Source organism: Taudactylus pleione, unplaced genomic scaffold (genome assembly GCF_031769625.1).
Source record: "Taudactylus pleione unplaced genomic scaffold, aTauple2 ptg000363l, whole genome shotgun sequence".
NCBI classification, from domain to species: domain Eukaryota; kingdom Metazoa; phylum Chordata; class Amphibia; order Anura; family Myobatrachidae; genus Taudactylus; species Taudactylus pleione.
Genome location: NW_028284764.1, coordinates 41871 through 59545, shown reverse-complemented (window position 1 = coordinate 59545; position 17675 = coordinate 41871). Strand labels below are relative to the sequence as shown.

At 46.9% G+C, this 17675-nt stretch overlaps 1 protein-coding gene across 1 annotated transcript in view; it reads left to right on the top strand.

The window, feature by feature from the left end:
* Nucleotides 1–17675, top strand: part of LOC148508500 (calpain-1 catalytic subunit-like) — a gene marked incomplete at its 3' end in the record, with an annotated part of 97199 nt that overhangs the window by 76731 nt on the left and 2793 nt on the right. The window contains exon 5 of the mRNA XM_088444438.1: nucleotides 281–414. Within this exon, the coding sequence (XP_088300564.1) occupies nucleotides 281–414 (134 nt within the window). The remainder of the gene's footprint in view (nucleotides 1–280; nucleotides 415–17675) is intronic.

Below are 17675 nucleotides of genomic sequence, written 5' to 3'. Positions count from 1 at the left end.
GCCCCCTTTGATCAGACACAACGAGCGAAGGACTTTCCTTCGCTCGTCGCGTCTGGCGCATGCGCACCATCGACCCACTTGCGAGCGGACAGCCGCTCGCGAGTGGGTCTGAATCAGGCCCTAATTCCCCAGTGTGCTTTGGCTGTACAGAGGTATAAATCGCATTTACTGTGACCCTAAAAATATTTTCTTCCGATATATAAATATAAATATCTCAAATTGTAACTACTAATTAATCATTGTTTTAATTGTAACACTCCGCAAATGGTTTTCTTTCCAGCTGTGGCATCTCGGCGAGTGGGTGGATATCGTGGTGGATGACTTGTTACCATTTCTCAATGGGAAGTACTTTTCCGTATATCCATCTTGCGCAAATGAATTCTGGCCTTGTCTTCTGGAAAAAGCCTATGCAAAGTAATTACGGTATTTGTTCTCTCATTAACATGTAGCAGCCAGTTCTTACCTAATAAACGTCCGTTCTGTTTAGTAACAGTTATGAAGATGATGCTGCACGTCAGGTGTCTCCAAATTTATATAGGGTGATGTGCACTGTAGCTTATATAGGGTGATGTGCGCTGCATCTTAGATAGGGTGATGTGCACTGGAGCTTATATAGGGTGATGTGCACTGTAGCTTATATAGGGTGATGTGCACTGTAGCTTATATAGGGTGATGTGCACTGCAGCTTATATAGGGTGATGTGCACTGCAGCTTATATAGGGTGATGTGCGCTGCATCTTATATAGGGTGATGTGCACTGCAGCTTATATAGGGTGATGTGCACTGCATCTTATATAGGGTGATGTGCGCTGCAGCTTATATAGGATGATGTGCACTGCAGCTTATATAGAGTGATGTGCGCTGCAGCTTATATAGGGTGATGTGCACTGCAGCTTATATAGGATGATGGGCACTGCAGCTTATATAGGGTGATGTGCACTGTAGCTTATATAGGGTGATGTGCGCTGCAGCTTATATAGGGTGATGTGCACTGCAGCTTACATAGGGTGATGTGCACTGCAGCTTATATAGGGTGATGTGCGCTGCAGCTTATATAGGGTGATGTGCACTGCAGCTTACATAGGGTGATGGGCACTGCAGCTTACATAGGGTGATGTGCACTGCAGCTTATATAGGGTGATGTGCACTGCAGCTTATATAGGGTGATGTGCGCTGCAGCTTATATAGGGTGATGTGCACTGCAGCTTATATAGGGTGATGGGCACTGCAGCTTATATAGGGTGATGTGCACTGCAGCTTATATATGGTGATGTGCGCTGCATCTTAGATAGGGTGATGTGCACTGCAGCTTATATAGGGTGATGGGCACTGCAGCTTATATAGGGTGATGTGCACTGTAGCTTATATAGGGTGATGTGCGCTGCAGCTTATATAGGGTGATGTGCACTGCAGCTTACATAGGGTGATGTGCACTGCAGCTTATATAGGGTGATGTGCGCTGCATCTTATATAGGGTGATGTGCGCTGCAGCTTATATAGGGTGATGTGCGCTGCAGCTTATATAGGGTGATGTGCGCTGCAGCTTATATAGGGTGATGTGCGCTGCATCTTATGTAGGGTGATGTGCGCTGCAGCTTGTATAGGGTGATGTGCGCTGCATCTTATATAGGGTGATGTGCGCTGCAGCTTGTATAGGGTGATGTGCGCTGCAGCTTATATAGGGTGATGTGCGCTGCAGCTTATATAGGGTGATGTGCCCTGCAGCTTATATAGGGTGATGTGCACTGCATCTTATATAGGGTGATGTGCACTGCAGCTTATATAGGGTGATGTGCACTGCAGCTTATATATGGTGATGTGCACTGCAGCTTATATATGGTGATGTGCGCTGCATCTTAGATATGGTGATGTGCGCTGCAGCTTATATAGGGTGATGGGCACTGCAGCTTATATAGGGTGATGTGCACTGTAGCTTATATAGGGTGATGTGCGCTGCAGCTTATATAGGGTGATGTGCACTGCAGCTTACATAGGGTGATGTGCACTGCAGCTTATATAGGGTGATGTGCGCTGCATCTTATATAGGGTGATGTGCGCTGCAGCTTATATAGGGTGATGTGCGCTGCAGCTTATATAGGGTGATGTGCGCTGCTTATATAGGGTGATGTGCGCTGCATCTTATGTAGGGTGATGTGCGCTGCAGCTTGTATAGGGTGATGTGCGCTGCATCTTATATAGGGTGATGTGCACTGCAGCTTATATAGGGTGATGTGCACTGCAGCTTATATAGGGTGATGTGCGCTGCAGCTTATATAGGGTGATGTGCGCTGCAGCTTATATAGGGTGATGTGCGCTGCAGCTTATATAGGGTGATGTGCGCTGCAGCTTATATAGGGTGATCTGCGCTGCAGCTTATATAGGGGGATGTGCGCTGCAGCTCACCCGGGTACAAATGTAAGATATGCAGATATGTGAGTGTGTGCATGCATGTGTGTGTTTATATGTATTTATGTATAGATAGATACATATATATATTAGGGGTGTGCAGCTGCCACTTTTTGTGTTTTGTGTTTTGGTTTTGGATCTGGATCTTTCTTCGTGTTTTGGATCTGGATTGGTTTTGCCAAAACCACCCTTCCGTGTTTTGGGTTCTGGGTTTTGTGTTTTGGATCTGTATTTTTTTTAAAAAAAGCATAAAAACAGCTAAAATCACAGAATGTGTGGGTTTTTCTGCTCCTATGCTATTATTAACCCCAATAACCTTAATTTACACTCATTTCCAGTCTATTCTGAACACCTCACACCTCACAATAGTGTTTTTATATCCAAAAGGTTGCACCAAGGTAGCTGGATGACTATGCTAAGCGACACGAGTGGGCGGCACAAACACGTGACCCATCTAGGAGTGGCACTGCAGTGGCAGACAGGATGGCAGTTTGAAAAACTAGGCCCCAAACAGTACATAATGCAAAGAAAAAAAAGAGGTGCAAGATGGAAGTGTCCTTGGGTCCTCCCACCCACCCTTATGTTGTATAAACAGGACATGCACACTTTAACAAACCAAACATTTCAGTGCCAGGGTCTGCCACACGACTGTGGCTGAAATGATTGGTTCGTTTGGGCCCCCACAAAACAAGCTGGCAATTAATGTGTCCCTGCACAAACTGGCTCTACGGAGGCAAGATGTCATCCTCATCCTCCTCATCCACCGATTCCTCACCCTCTTCAGTGTTGTGTACATCCTCATCCTCACAGAGTATTAACTCGTCCCCGCTGGAATCCACCACCACAGGTCCCTCTGTACGTTCTGGAGGCTGGTCTCCCTGGAAGAGTATTAATTCATTTTTATGAACATCATCTTCTCCACATTTTGTGGAAGCAACCTCCTACGCCTTTCGCTGACAAGGTTCCCGGTTGCACTAAACACTCTTTCGAAGTACACACTGGAGGGGTGGCAACTCAGGTAAAATAGAGCCAGTTTGTACAGGGGCCTCCAAATTGCCTCTTTTTCCTGCCAGTACAGGTACGGACTGTCTGTACTCCCTATTTGGATGCTGTCACCAATGTAATCCTCCACCATTCTGTCAGTGGTGACAATATCATATGCAGTGACAGTAGACATGTCAGAAATTGTTGGCACGTCCTTCAGTCCGGACCGGATGTCCAAACCGGCCCTAGACTTATGACACGGGCGCACCCTTGGCGCTGCTACTTTGTTGATGCACGTGCGGCTACAGCGCACACAAGTCACAAATACAGAAAAAAAATTGTTTTTTATTTTTTGGAGCACTTATTGGACACAGGCGCATGCTTGGCGCTGCTCCTTTGTTGATGCACGTGCGGCTACTGCGCATACATTTCGCACACAAACACAGAAAAAAAAGAATTGTTTATTTTTTGTGGAGCGCACTTTGGGGGTTACACCACCCTTTAACAGACGAGCCAGCTGGCCCTTGATTTATGACAGGCACACGCTGATGCACGTGCGGCTACTGCGCACTCAATTCACAAAGACAGAAAATATTTTATTATATTTTTTTGGCATCCACTATGGGTTTTTTTTGCACTTGGGGGGAGCACCCCTGATGGACAGGTCACCCCCTGGACAACACTACAGCACCCCTTTAGGACTACAGCCTTTATGAGACACTGCACAACACAGCCCAGCCAGCCCCTATAGACTTTGTAGTGAACACAGCCCCTATGGACAACTGACTGCACAACAGAGCCCAGCCAGCCCCTATGGACAACAAACTGCACAACACAGCCCAGCCAGCCCCTATGGACTTTGGAGCAGTGGACACAGCCAGGGCAGCTAAGAGCCGCGACGGGCCCGGGTGACAGGGGGCGTGGCCTAATCAGGGGAGGTGTGGCCACATCCCCTTAGGAAAAAACACAGAATAAAAAAAACATTTTAGCAGCGCCGCTTCACTGGGAGGGGGGCACTGAGAGCCCCTCAGCCTGGCACACAGCCAATGGGGGTCACGATCAGCATGATCGCTCCCCCCATAGGCATAGGAGACTGCTCCAGCTGCTGCGAGCAGTCTCCCACTGCAGGCCAGTACACAGCAGCATGTGCTGGGCTGCTGTGATGTAGGAGGGAGGGGGGGCGGTGCCGGGCCCCTCCAGCAAGCCCGGGTAATTTGTACCTGCTCCTCCCCCCCTCTCGGCGCCCCTGGATACAGCCCCTATGGACAACAGCAGCACAGCACAACACAGCCAGCCCCTATTTACTTTGTAGGAGTGGACACAGCCCCTATGGACAACAGCAGCACAGCACAACACAGCACAACACAACACTACACTACACTATACAGCCCAGCCAGCCCTAACTCCCACCCTCCCTCTTCACTGTCCACAGCCAAGTGAGAAAATAGCGCCGACGCGGGTACCTTTTATAGAATCCAAAACCCGCGAGACCCGGAAGGCGGGATGATGACGTTTTGCCTCGATTTCAGATCCGAGTCAGGCGGGAAAAGTCGAGCCTGACTCGGATCGGCCTCGGATCGGGGGGCTCGGGGGGGTTCGGATTTCAGAAATCCGAACCCACAGCAGTGTCTCATAAAGGCTGTAGTCCTAAAGTGAATATATATATATATATATATATATATATATATACAAATGTGTGTGTGTTTGTGTATGTATAGATAGATACATACTATGGGGCCCGTTTATCAATGAGTTTTATCATTCACAATGAGTAATAAAGGTCGCAGAATATGATAACGGTGCTCCAGCTAATCAGCCCCCAACTGTCATCTGTTAGATAAATGACAGTTGGGAGCTGATTGGCTAGAGCACCATTTATCATACACAGCGAGTTTTACCACTTGTTGTGAATGATAAAACTTGTTGATAAATGAGGCCCTATATGTGTGTGTGTGTGTATATAGATATATAGATATATATAAACACACTCCTCCCGGCACTCAATGAAACTCAGTCCATATAACTTGCTAGGGTGCCTTCCCCAAGTGGACAAGTCAATCCATATAATTACCCCAATTGGGCGGCACTCAGTAGACTTTTCATGTCACGGTCAGGGTATTTCAGCATGGCGCTAGGCGGGTGTTACCTGTGAGGTCGTTGTGGCATGGGCTGTCTGGTGGCGGAGCTGGTGTCTGGCGGGGGGCTTTGCTGCGCGCATTGTTGTGCGGCCCTGTTGTCACTCTGCGCTGGTGAGGCCTGACGGCGTCTCCGTTCCGTTTGGCATGGGCGCCGCCATCTTGCCTTCTGGCCATGTGATGCGGCTGGCCAATCCTGGTGAGTCACATGTTCCCTCCAGCCAGTAACAGCACGGCATGGGGTATTTAGGAAGGGTCAGTGCCTTCCTTCTTTGCCAGTGCAATGTGTATCTCAGCCTAGCTGAGAGGGAGTTCTCTGTGCTTTCCTGTTCCTGTGAATTCGCTGTCTGCCAGTCTGCCTGTCAGCTCCTAGCTCCCACTGGACTACCCCGGTTCCTCCATCACCCTTGCCCATACCTGAGTGCCTGAGCCTGCTGACATCCTGCACTTCAGTTCACTACCTGCAAACCTGGCTTGATTATTTTCAGTTTCACTACCTGCACACCTGGACAGCTCTAATTGTTTTTACCTGGACATTAACCCTTTTACTCCCACCACAGAACTCTTGTGCACATTTATATATTCCTGGACTTTTATTTACTGCCACATTATATGTCTACTCAAGCACTTATTAAAAATCCTAGTTTTATTTTCAAATCTGCTTCTGTGATCGCTCCTGCTAACCCCCCGGGTCCACAAATAACCCAGAATGTAACAGTTTGCACTGGCCCCATGGAGCCGGCCACAGATCAGGAGTCAGGAGTGGATTTGTTCCAGTGCATTTCTGGTCGTTTAGAAAATCTGGAAAACATGCAGCATCAGATGGCTCAATTTCTGCAAGAGATGTCCAAGCGAAAAGATAGTTTGCAAACTTCCTTTTCTGCCCCTGAAGTACCAGCATCTACATCCGCATCAGCATCTGGGAATACAGGAGGCAGATCATCTCCCCGCTTACATCTTCCTTTACCAAGTAAATTTGACGGCAATCGTAAACTCTGCCGAGGATTCCTAAATCAGTGTGACATACATTTTACCCTGCAGCCTGACAACTTTCTAACTGCAAGAACTAAAGTGGCTTATATAGTCTCTCTGTTATCCGGCCAGGCCTTGGAATGGGCTTCCCCACTCTGGGAGCGCTCAGATCCGCTGCTGGATAATTACGCAGGCTTTGTGTCATCCTTCAGGAGGATTTTCGATGAACCTGGGCGTACTGTATCAGCATCATCAAACATCATGACACTGAGACAAGGGGTCCGTCCTGTCAGTCAATATGCCGTGCAATTTCAAATTTTAGCATCAGAGCTCAAATGGAATGAGGAAGCCCTCACCTCGGCCTTCTGGCATGGGTTGTCAGACCGACTGAAGGATGATCTAGTCACTCGAGAGCTTCCTACTAATCTGAACGACATGATTTCGTTGTGTATCAAAGTTGACCTACGCTTCAGGGAACGTCAGGCTGAAAAAAACAGAACTGACCGGCAAAGGTCATTTACCCCCTCCATTTCTACCCGACCCATTCCTTCTCCTACTGAAGAGGAGCCTATGCAGGTGAATCATACACACCTCTCCAAAGAAGAACGTCAGAGAAGAATGCAAAAGAACCTCTGTCTGTACTGCGGAGAGTCCGGTCACCTGCTGATCTCCTGTCCCCGTAAACCGGGAAATGCCAAATCCTAACTGACCCTGGAGACATCAAGTTAGGAGTTATGAACCCGTCTCCAAAAATTAAAGATTTCACAATTACCCTAGCCTTTGATCTTAAACCCAAACCTGTCTTTGCTACTGCTCTACTTGACTCGGGAGCAGCCGGAAATTTCATAACGTCTAGTTTCATAGATAAATTTCAGATTCCTTGTTTGTCTCTCAACCTTGCCATCTCTCTGACCTCTATAGACGGACGCCCTCTAACTAACGGGATAGTCACCAAAGAGACTCAACCAGTATTGGTCTGAATTGGAGCACTTCATTCTGAGTCCTTAAAATTCCTGGTGATATCAGAGGCCTCTCAAGAAGTGGTTCTTGGTCTACCCTGGTTACGTCAACATAATCCCAGGATTAATTGGAGTTCTATGCAGATTCTGTCATTGGGTATGGACTGTCAGAAATCCTGTCTTCCAAAAATTCGACCTGTGAGAAAGACAGTACCATTAGTTTCTTCTGCCATTCCCAAGGAATATCAGATGTTCGCCGACGTGTTCTCTGAGCAACAAGCAAATATCTTACCCCCTCATAGGGAATGGGACTGTCCAATTGAATTGATACCTGATAAGATACCACCTCGTGGTCGTACCTATCCGCTGTCCTTGCCTGAGACTCAAGCCATGACTCAGTACATCCGGGACAACCTGGCAAAGGGGTTCATTCGCCCCTCTACTTCACCTGCCGGAGCTGGGTTTTTCTTCGTTGGCAAGAAGGACGGTGGTCTAAGACCATGTATCGATTATCGAGGCCTTAATGACATTACTGTAAAGAACCGATACCCTCTTCCCCTGATTACTGAGTTGTTTGATAGGGTCAAGGGCTCTGTCATTTTTTCTAAATTAGATCTGAGAGGGGCTTACAACCTCATTCGTATCCGAGCTGGCGATGAATGGAAGACCGCTTTTAATACCAGAGATGGACATTTCGAGTATTTAGTAATGCCTTTTGGATTGTGTAATGCCCCTGCTGTCTTTCAAAGTTTCGTTAATGAGATTTTCCGGGATCTGTTATATGTTTCGGTTGTTGTCTATCTGGATGACATACTGATTTTTTCACCCTCTGTGGCTAAACATCAAGAACATGTTAAAGAAGTTCTGACCCGTTTGAGAGAAAACCACCTTTACTGCAAACTGGAGAAGTGCGTCTTTGGAGTGCCCAGTGTACCTTTTCTCGGCTATGTAATATCTGGCTCCAGTTTAGAAATGGACCCCAAGAAGGTACAAGCAATTCTGGATTGGACCCGACCTCAGACACTGAAGGCCATCCAGAGATTGTTGGGCTTCGCCAATTATTATAGACGCTTCATTAAGGGATTTTCTACACTGCTGGCTCCCATTACAGCCTTGACCCACAAAGGTGCTAATCCTGCCCAATGGTCACCTGAGGCAGAGTCTGCCTTTCATCTTCTAAAACAGGCCTTTATCTCAACACCAGTTCTTCGACAACCAGATCTGGACAGGCCTTTTTTGTTGGAAGTGGACGCATCATCTGAAGCTGTGGGAGCAGTCTTGTCTCAACGTTATGAGGACAACCGAGTCCATCCGTGTGGGTTCTTTTCTAAAAAATTCTCACCTGCCGAAAGGAACTACGCCATAGGTGAGCAAGAACTACTAGCTGTAAAGTTGGCATTGAAGGAATGGAGATATTTGCTAGAAGGCGCCAAGTTTCCATTTACTGTATTTACGGACCATAGAAACTCCTATTTCTCAAAAACCTCCAATGTGTGAGTCCTCGTTTGGCCCGCTGGGCAATATTCTTTGCCAGATTTCAGTTCACCCTGACCTTCCGGTCTGGAGCACTTAATCAGAAGGCTGATGCCCTATCGAGATCTCTCCTCTGTGATGATCAATCTGAAAATCAGAGTAATACCGCTGTCTTGGAATCAAGAGTTTTCGCCGCATTACAAGTTCAGCCTCCTACGGGAAAATCATTTGTGGCCCCGGAATTAAGGAAGCAGCTTCTCACTTGGGCACATTCCTCTCGCTTCGCAGGGCACTCAGGCACTCGGAAGACCTTGGAGTTCCTGAAAAGACACTATTGGTGGCCTTCTATGAAGGCAGATATAATGGAGTTCATCTCTTCCTGCTCCTCCTGTGCCCAGCATAAATCATCACGACAAGCTCCAGCTGGGGAATTGCTTCCATTACCTACTCCATCACGTCCATGGACGCATCTCTCCATGGATTTCATCACAGACCTGCCAGTCTCTCAAGGTTTCAACACTATCTCGGTTGTAATAGACCGATTTTCTAAGATGGTCCACTATATACCGTTGAAGAAGTTACCTTCTGCCCCTGACCTGGCACAGTTGTTTGTCCAACACATATTTCGTCTACATGGCCTTCCTGCTGAAATTGTCTCTGACCGTGGTGTGCAATTTACTGCAAAATTCTGGAGGGCTTTGTGTTCTGTTCTTCAAGTGAAGTTAAACTTTTCCACGGCCTACCATCCGCAAAGCAACGGCTCCACCGAGAGAGTTAATCAAGATCTAGAGACTTTCTTAAGAATTTTTATGTCATCTTCCCAGGACAATTGGGCTGCCTTGCTGCCGTGGGCTGAGTTTGCACATAATGCTTCCTACCACTCGTCAACTAACCAAACGCCATTTCAGGTTGTATATGGCCTTCATCCTCGTGTTCCCGAATTTCGAAGCCTGCCTGTTTTCAATGTTCCGGCCGTGGAGGACACGGTGCGGAATTTTGCTGCCATCTGGACTCAAGTACGGTCTGATTTGTTGAAGGCATCCTCTCGCTATAAGACCCAGGCCGATAGAAAGCATAGAATAGTTCCACGCATGCAAGTAGGAAACCAGGTCTGGTTGTCTACTCGGAACCTTCGTCTAAGAGTTACGTCTATGAAATTCGCACCCCGCTTCATCGGTCCCTTCACCATAACAGAAGTCATTAATCCAGTGGCCTACCGTTTACAGTTACCCCATACCTAAAAATTCCCAATTCCTTCCATGTTTCCTTATTAAAGCCCCTAGTCCTGAATAAGTTCCATAATGCTCTACCTGCTTCTCCTCGAGTCCAGACGGAGAGAGGAGTTGAGTTTGAAGTCGTGCAGATCTTGGACTCTCGTCTGCGCAGAGGTCATCTTCAGTATTTGTTGGACTGGAAAGGTTACGGTCCAGAGGAACGTTGCTGGACCGATGCTCGTGATGTCCACGCTCCCACGCTCATCAGGAGATTCCATTCTGCCCATCCGGAGAAGCCTGTTGAGTGTCCTGAGTCCACCCCGAAAGGGGGGGGTACTGTCACGGCCAGGGTATTTCAGCATGGCGCTAGGCGGGTGTTACCTGTGAGGTCATTGTGGCGCAGGCTGTCTGGTGGCGGAGCTGGTGTCTGGCGGGGGCTTTGGCTGCTCGCATTGTTGTGCGGCCCTGTTGTCACTCTGCGCTGGTGAGGCCTGGCGGCGTCTCCGTTCCGTTTGGCATGGGTGCCGCCATCTTGCCTTCTGGCCATGTGATGCGGCTGGCCAATCCTGGTGAGTCACATGTTCCCTCCGGCCAGTAACAGCACGGCATGGGGTATTTAGGAAGGGTCAGTGCCTTCCTTCTTTGCCAGTGCAACGTGTATCTCAGCCTAGCTGAGAGGGAGTTCTCTGTGCTTTCCTGTTCCTGTGAATTCGCTGTCTGCCAGTCTGCCTGTCAGCTCCTAGCTCCCACTGGACTACCCCGCTTCCTCCATCACCCTTGCCCATACCTGAGTGCCTGAGCCTGCTGACATCCTGCGCTTCAGTTCACTACCTGCAAACCTGGCTTGATTATTTTCAGTTTCACTACCTGCACACCTGGACAGCTCTAATTGTTTTTACTTGGACATTAACCCTTTTGCTCCCACCACAGAACTCTTGTGCACATTTATATATTCCTGGACTTTTATTTACTGCCACATTATATGTCTACTCAAGCACTTATTAAAAAGCCTAGTTTTATTTTCAAATCTGCTTCTGTGATCGCTCCTGCTACCCCCCCGGGTCCACAAACAACCCAGAACATAACATTTCACAGTTTCTGTTATCAAAGCATTTATTCCAAGTTTGACGTTTCGGGGTTGCCCCCTTTGTCAAGAACAAAGGGGGCAACCCCAAAACGTTGAACTTGGAATAAATGTTTTGATAACAGAACCTGTGAAAAGTCTACTGAGTGCCGCCTGATTGGGGTAATTATATATATATATGTATATATATATATATATATATATATATATATATAAATAGGCAAAAGGTGTGGCACTCAAAACTTGAAATAAATAGTCCACAGGAGTGGATTAACAACGTTTCAGTATTTCCAACTGTCTTCAGGTTACCTGAAGCCAGTTGGAAATACTGAAATGTTGTTAATCTACTCCTGCCTGTGGACTATTTATTTGGCGGTTTGAGTGCCGCACCTATTGCCTATTTGTATCAATATTTGTGAGGTGGCGTTGGTGAGCAGCAGATTCTGTGTGGGATTGGAGAGATCCTCCCACACAGGGTTGAAATACTGGGTGGTGATACACCTGTGAGGAGGAGAGAGCTCAGGTGTGAGCTAATGAGAAGGCCGAGCAGTCAGGCTGCTGGGGACAGTCTAGGTGAGACTGTAGCAGCCAGGAGAGCCCAGTGAAGCTAAGCGAGCCATTGGGGGCCAGGAGGCCTGAGTCCGGATTTTGCAAGAGGCAAGGGGGGACCATCAAACTCTCAGACTGTGGTACTATAAAGCAGCGAGGCTGCAGGCTAAGCAAGCTATATCAGGCCAGGAGGCCAGGGTTCAGTTCTGCACGTGGCAGGAAGGACCCTCATTTACAGAGACTGTGTTAGCAGACTAGCTGCTCCCTTATAGAGAGGGCTCAAGAAGTGAGCTAGATGCCCTAAACAGGGGCTAGGTTGTTTTGTTATTTTCTGTATCCTGAATTCACAAGCTGGAAGTAAAAGCATCGTTTATTTACTTGTAAACCGTGTGTGGACCCTCAATAAGCACCTAAACACTGTACCCATCCACCCTCTGCCGAGCTAAATACTCCAAGTCATCACAATATATATATATATATATATATATATATATATATTATATACAAATGTGTGTGTATGTGTGTGTCTATATTAGGGATGTGCAGGCTCGGTTTTACTCGGTTCTTATTGCCACTTTACCGCAAGTTTGGATTTATTATATTGGCTATCCAAAACACGATAGGCGATAGCCATTAAAATGCCATTTTGAGATCCGAGTAAATCCGAGCCTGCACATCCCTAGTTTATATGTGTACTGACACTGGGCACCTGACACAATACGTCACCATATATTACTTTGACCCAAAATATATGCAAATATATATTTACAATTGTTTCCTGCTTAAGTATATTTGTACAAATTCTCCTGTATGAGTGTTTCTGCCGTTATCTATGATAGCTTGGCTCTTTGATGTTACTGCATCTAGCCATCTAGTATTTATGATATGTTATGTTAGTATCACAGTGCCACGCTGTGCCCTCTAATAGTCCCATGGAGTGATAGACCTGGCAGGGGGTGTTGCAGATAGAAAATGCTGTAGGAGTGGCTGGGGCTTATTTTGTTTCCATTATGATTTTTACAATTTGGGGAAATATGCTTTTTTTTTAAGCGACTTCACAAGTTAAAAATGGAGTGCTCTGTCTTCCCGGTACAGCAGCTGTAGAAATAAAAGTATCCTAGAGCCGTTGCTATACTGGCTTTATTACAAAGACGTCTTTACCCCTTAACTGAGACTGTTCTGCTCATACTTCCCACTCCAGCAATGGGGGACTGACCTTGGAGAGGCCTCTGCAGAGTACATAACTAGACAAAGGGCCAGGAGGGTGATAGCCCAAAGTAATGCAGTGATTGGATTGCAGGCAGTGGCGGCACCCCAGTAAAAATCTGCCACTGAGCTGCCACCCCCACTGAGCTCCTACCCGACACACAGCACCTGGCCCCGCCCCAGCACTTGGCCCTGGCTCCAGGCTCCGCCCCCATCAGTAGGATCAAACAGGGAGCAGGAGAGAGAGATGGCTTTGTAGTGGCTTCCAATCGGAAGCTCTTCCTGCTCATCATCTCCCACAGGGCTGGTAGTCTCAGAAGTCAGAAACTCCTACCCCACGTGGGACTACCAGTCCAGAGTGTGATTAGCAGTAAGAGCTTCCAGCAGGTAGCCCACACTGTGCTGATTGCTGGCCATATTGTGCTAATAGAGGCTGCAGACTGTGCAGCCCTAGAAGCTTGTCCCTGCAGCTGTGCATGTGCAAACACTGACTGACTCCCTATTCACAATTATATCACATCTGTCACCTCAGATACAATTCATTATCAATTGTGCTGTTATAAATACATTGTTTTTGGTTTTATAACAGTGGCTGAGTGTAATAAAATAATGTTCCTTACTAATGTTATAGCATAAATTTTCCACCTGTCGCTATGTAAAAATAATCCTATAACTTTAGTAAGGAAAATGAGTTTAGAATACATAAACCACTACTATATAAAATAAAAGTGATGAATTTATCACAGCACAACTGATAATAAATTGTAACTGATATGATATATTTTATATAATAGCGAATATATATATAGTGAACCCTGAACTACCCTAACCAGATAGCACACACACACATTGTGTCTGATTCTGATTCTCACGCAGGGCCGGTTCTAGACATTGCGGAGCTCAGGACGAGGGTTTCCTTTGGTGCTCTGAGCTCAGAGGGTGTAGCCTTATCGTGACGTAATAAAAAAAGGAAAATACTAATTGCTGGTCCGTGCGCTGCAAAGGGGGTGGTGCCGTTTGCCAGGGAGGGGCACTTACTGTACCTAATTCATCATTTAACTGTAGGCAGCAGGGCTGTAACTAGGGTAGTGCGACCTGTGCCATGGCACAGGGCACCGCAGGGCAGGGGGCGCTGTTTGGGCCTGTCAGTCTTCCTGTTTATTATCATTCTCACTTGTAGCTTCCTCTTCTTTTATCCCCGGCATCTCCTGGTCTCCCCTATCTCTTCCCTGGCCCTTCCCCATGAGGCCATGGCCCTTGTTCAGGTGCACTATCTTATGTTCCTATTTAAAAAACGAGAGGGGGAGGGGGGGGGGCGCTGATGCTCTCTCTGGCACAGGGCACCAAAAAGTCTAATTATGGCTCTGGTAGGCAGGCAGGTCCCTCCTCCTTGCTGCTGCTGCTGCACCACCATCCTCTCTCCCCCGCGGCTGCTCCCAGAATGCAATGTGTGAGCACGTCACGCGGCGTGAAGTCATTATGCACAGCACCGACACTCTGGGGGACTGGGACTCCCATTTGGGGGGGAACAAAACAGCAAACAGTTTGGTTATATATGTAGGGGTGTGCACCGGCCACTTTTCGTGTTTTGTGTTTTGGTTTTGGATCTGGATCTTTCTTCGTGTTTTTTATCTGGATTGGTTTTGCCAAAACCACCCTTCCGTGTTTTGGGTTCTGGGTTTTGTGTTTTGGATCTGTATTTTTTTTAAAAAAAGCATAAAAACAGCTAAAATCACAGAATTTGTAGGTTTTTCTGCTCCTATGCTATTATTAACCTCAATAACCTTAATTTCCACTCATTTCCAGTCTATTCTGAATACCTCACACCTCACAATAGTGTTTTTATGTCCAAAAGGTTGCACCGAGGTAGCTGGATGACTATGCTAAGCGACACGAGTGGGCGGCACAAACACGTGACCCATCTAGGCGTGAAACTGCAGTGGCAGACAGGATGGCATTGAAAAACTAGGCCCCAAACTGTACATAATGCAAAGAAAAAAAAGAGGTGCAAGATGGAATTGTCCTTGGGCCCTCCCACCCACCCTTATGTTGTATAAACAGGACATGCACACTTTAAAAAACCAATCATTTCAGCGCCAGGGTCTGCCACACAACTGTGGCTGAAATGATTGGTTCGTTTGGGCCCCCACAAAACAAGCTGGCAATTAATCTGTCCCTGCACAAACTGGCTCTACGGAGGCAAGAAGTCGTCCTCATCCTCCTCATCCACAGATTCCTCACCCTCTTCAGTGTTATGTACATCCTCATCCTCACAGAGTATTAATTCGTCCCTGCTGGAACCACAGGTCCCTCTGTACGTTCTGGAGGCTGGTCTCCCTGGAAGAGTTGATCATTCATTTTATGAACATCATCTTCTCCACATTTTGTGGAAGCAACCTCCTACGCCTTTCGCTAACAAGGTTCCCGGCTGCACTAAACACTCTTTCGGAGTACACACTGGAGGGGGGGCAACTCAGGTAAAATAGAGCCAGTTTGTACAGGGACCTCCAAATTGCTTCTTTTTCCTGCCAGTACAGGTACGGACTGTCTGACATGCCTACTTGGATGCTGTCACCGATGTAATCCTTTAACAGACAGACGCACGCTTGTCGCTGCTGCTTTGAGGATTCAAGTGCGGCTACAGCCCACACAATTCACAAAGACAGAAAAAAAAAAAGAATATTTTTATTGTTTGTGGAGCACACTTTGAGGGTTACACCACCCTCTAACAGACAGACGCACGCTTGTCGCTGCTGCTTTGAGGATGCAAGTGCGGCTACAGCCCACACAATTCACAAAGACAGAAAAAAGAAGAAAAATATTTTTATTCTTTGTGTAGCACACTTTGAGGGTGTCACCACCCTTTAACAGACAGACGCACGCTTGTCGCTGCTGCTTTAAGGATGCAGGTGCGGCTACAGCCTACACATTTCACAAAGACCGAAAAAAAAAGAACAATATTTTAATTGTTTGTGTAGCACACTTTGAGGGTGTCACCACCCTTTAACAGACAGACGCATGCTTGTCGCTGCTGCTTTAAGGATGCAGGTGCGGCTACAGCCCACACAATTCACAAAGACAGAAAAAAGAAGAATATTTTTATTGTTTGTGTAGCACACTTTGAGGGTGTCACCACCCTTTAACAGACAGACGCACGCTTGTCACTGCTGCTTTGAGGATGCAAGTGTGGCTACATCGCACACAAGTCACAAACACATTAAAAAAAATTTTTTGCTTTTTTTGGAGCACTTTGAGAGTTACAACACCCTTTAACAGACAGACGCACGCTTGTCGCTGCTGCTTTGAGGATGCAAGTGCGGCTACAGCCCACACAATTCACAAAGACAGAAAAAAAAGAACAATATTTTAATTGTTTGTGTAGCACACTTTGAGAGTGTCACCACCCTTTAACAGACAGACGCACGCTTGTCGCTGCTGCTTTAAGGATGCAGGTGCGGCTACAGCCCACACATTTCACAAAGACAGAAAAAAAAAGAACAATATTTTAATTGTTTGTGTAGCACACTTTGAGGGTGTCACCACCCTTTAACAGACAGACGCACGCTTGTCGCTGCTGCTTTGAGGATGCAGGTGGAATCTAGACGGGATTTGGAACCGAGGACACACTACCTCCATCAATTGTCTAAATCCCACTGCACTAATGTTGGATACCGAACGCACGTCTAACACCAACATAGCAGTCAAGGCCTCAGTTATACGTTTTGCTTCAGGATGACTGCTGTCGTACTTCATCCTCATCGCTAGGGACTGTTGGAGGGTCAATTGTTTAGTAAAAGTAGTGATGTTTCTACTTCCTCTCTGGGATGATGAACAACTCCCAGCAGCAGCAACAGCACTAGTAGGAAGTGGTTCTTGATCTTTCCCTATTTTATTTTTATCAGAGAAAGTTTGGTCCAACATTTATGTTATATTGATATATATACGTGCGGCTAAAGCGCACACAAACACAGAAAATATTTTTTTATTTTTGCTGGAGAGTAGTGCACTTTGTGGGTTACACCACCCTTTAAGAAATGAGCCAGCCGGCTCTTTACTTATGGGACACAGGCGCACGCTTGGCGCTGCTCCTTTGTTGATGCACGTGCAGCCACAGTGCACACAAGTCACAAACACAGAAAATATATATTTTTTTGGTTTGGAGTGTACTTTGGGGGTTACAGAACCCTTTAACGGTCAAGCCAGCCGGCCCTTTACTTATGACACAGGCGCACGCTTGGCACTACTTTGTTGATGCACGTGCGGCTACTGCGCACACAATTCACAAACACAGAAAATAATTTTTTTTTTGGTTTGGACTGGAGTGTACTTTCGGGGGTTACAGCACCCTTTAACGGTCAAGCCAGCCGGCCCTTTACTTATGACACAGGCGCACACTTGGCACTACTTTGTTGATGCACGTGCGGCTACTGCGCACACAATTCACAAACACAGAAAATAATTTTTTTTCGGTTTGGACAGGAGTGTACTTTGGGGGTTACAGCACCCTTTAACGGTCAAGCCAGCCGGCCCTTTACTTATGACACAGGCGCACGCTTGGCACTACTTTGTTGATGCACGTGCGGCTACTGCGCACACAATTCACAAACACAGAAAATAATTTTTTTTTTGGTTTGGACTGGAGTGTACTTTCGGGGGTTACAGCACCCTTTAACGGTCAAGCCAGCCGGCCCTT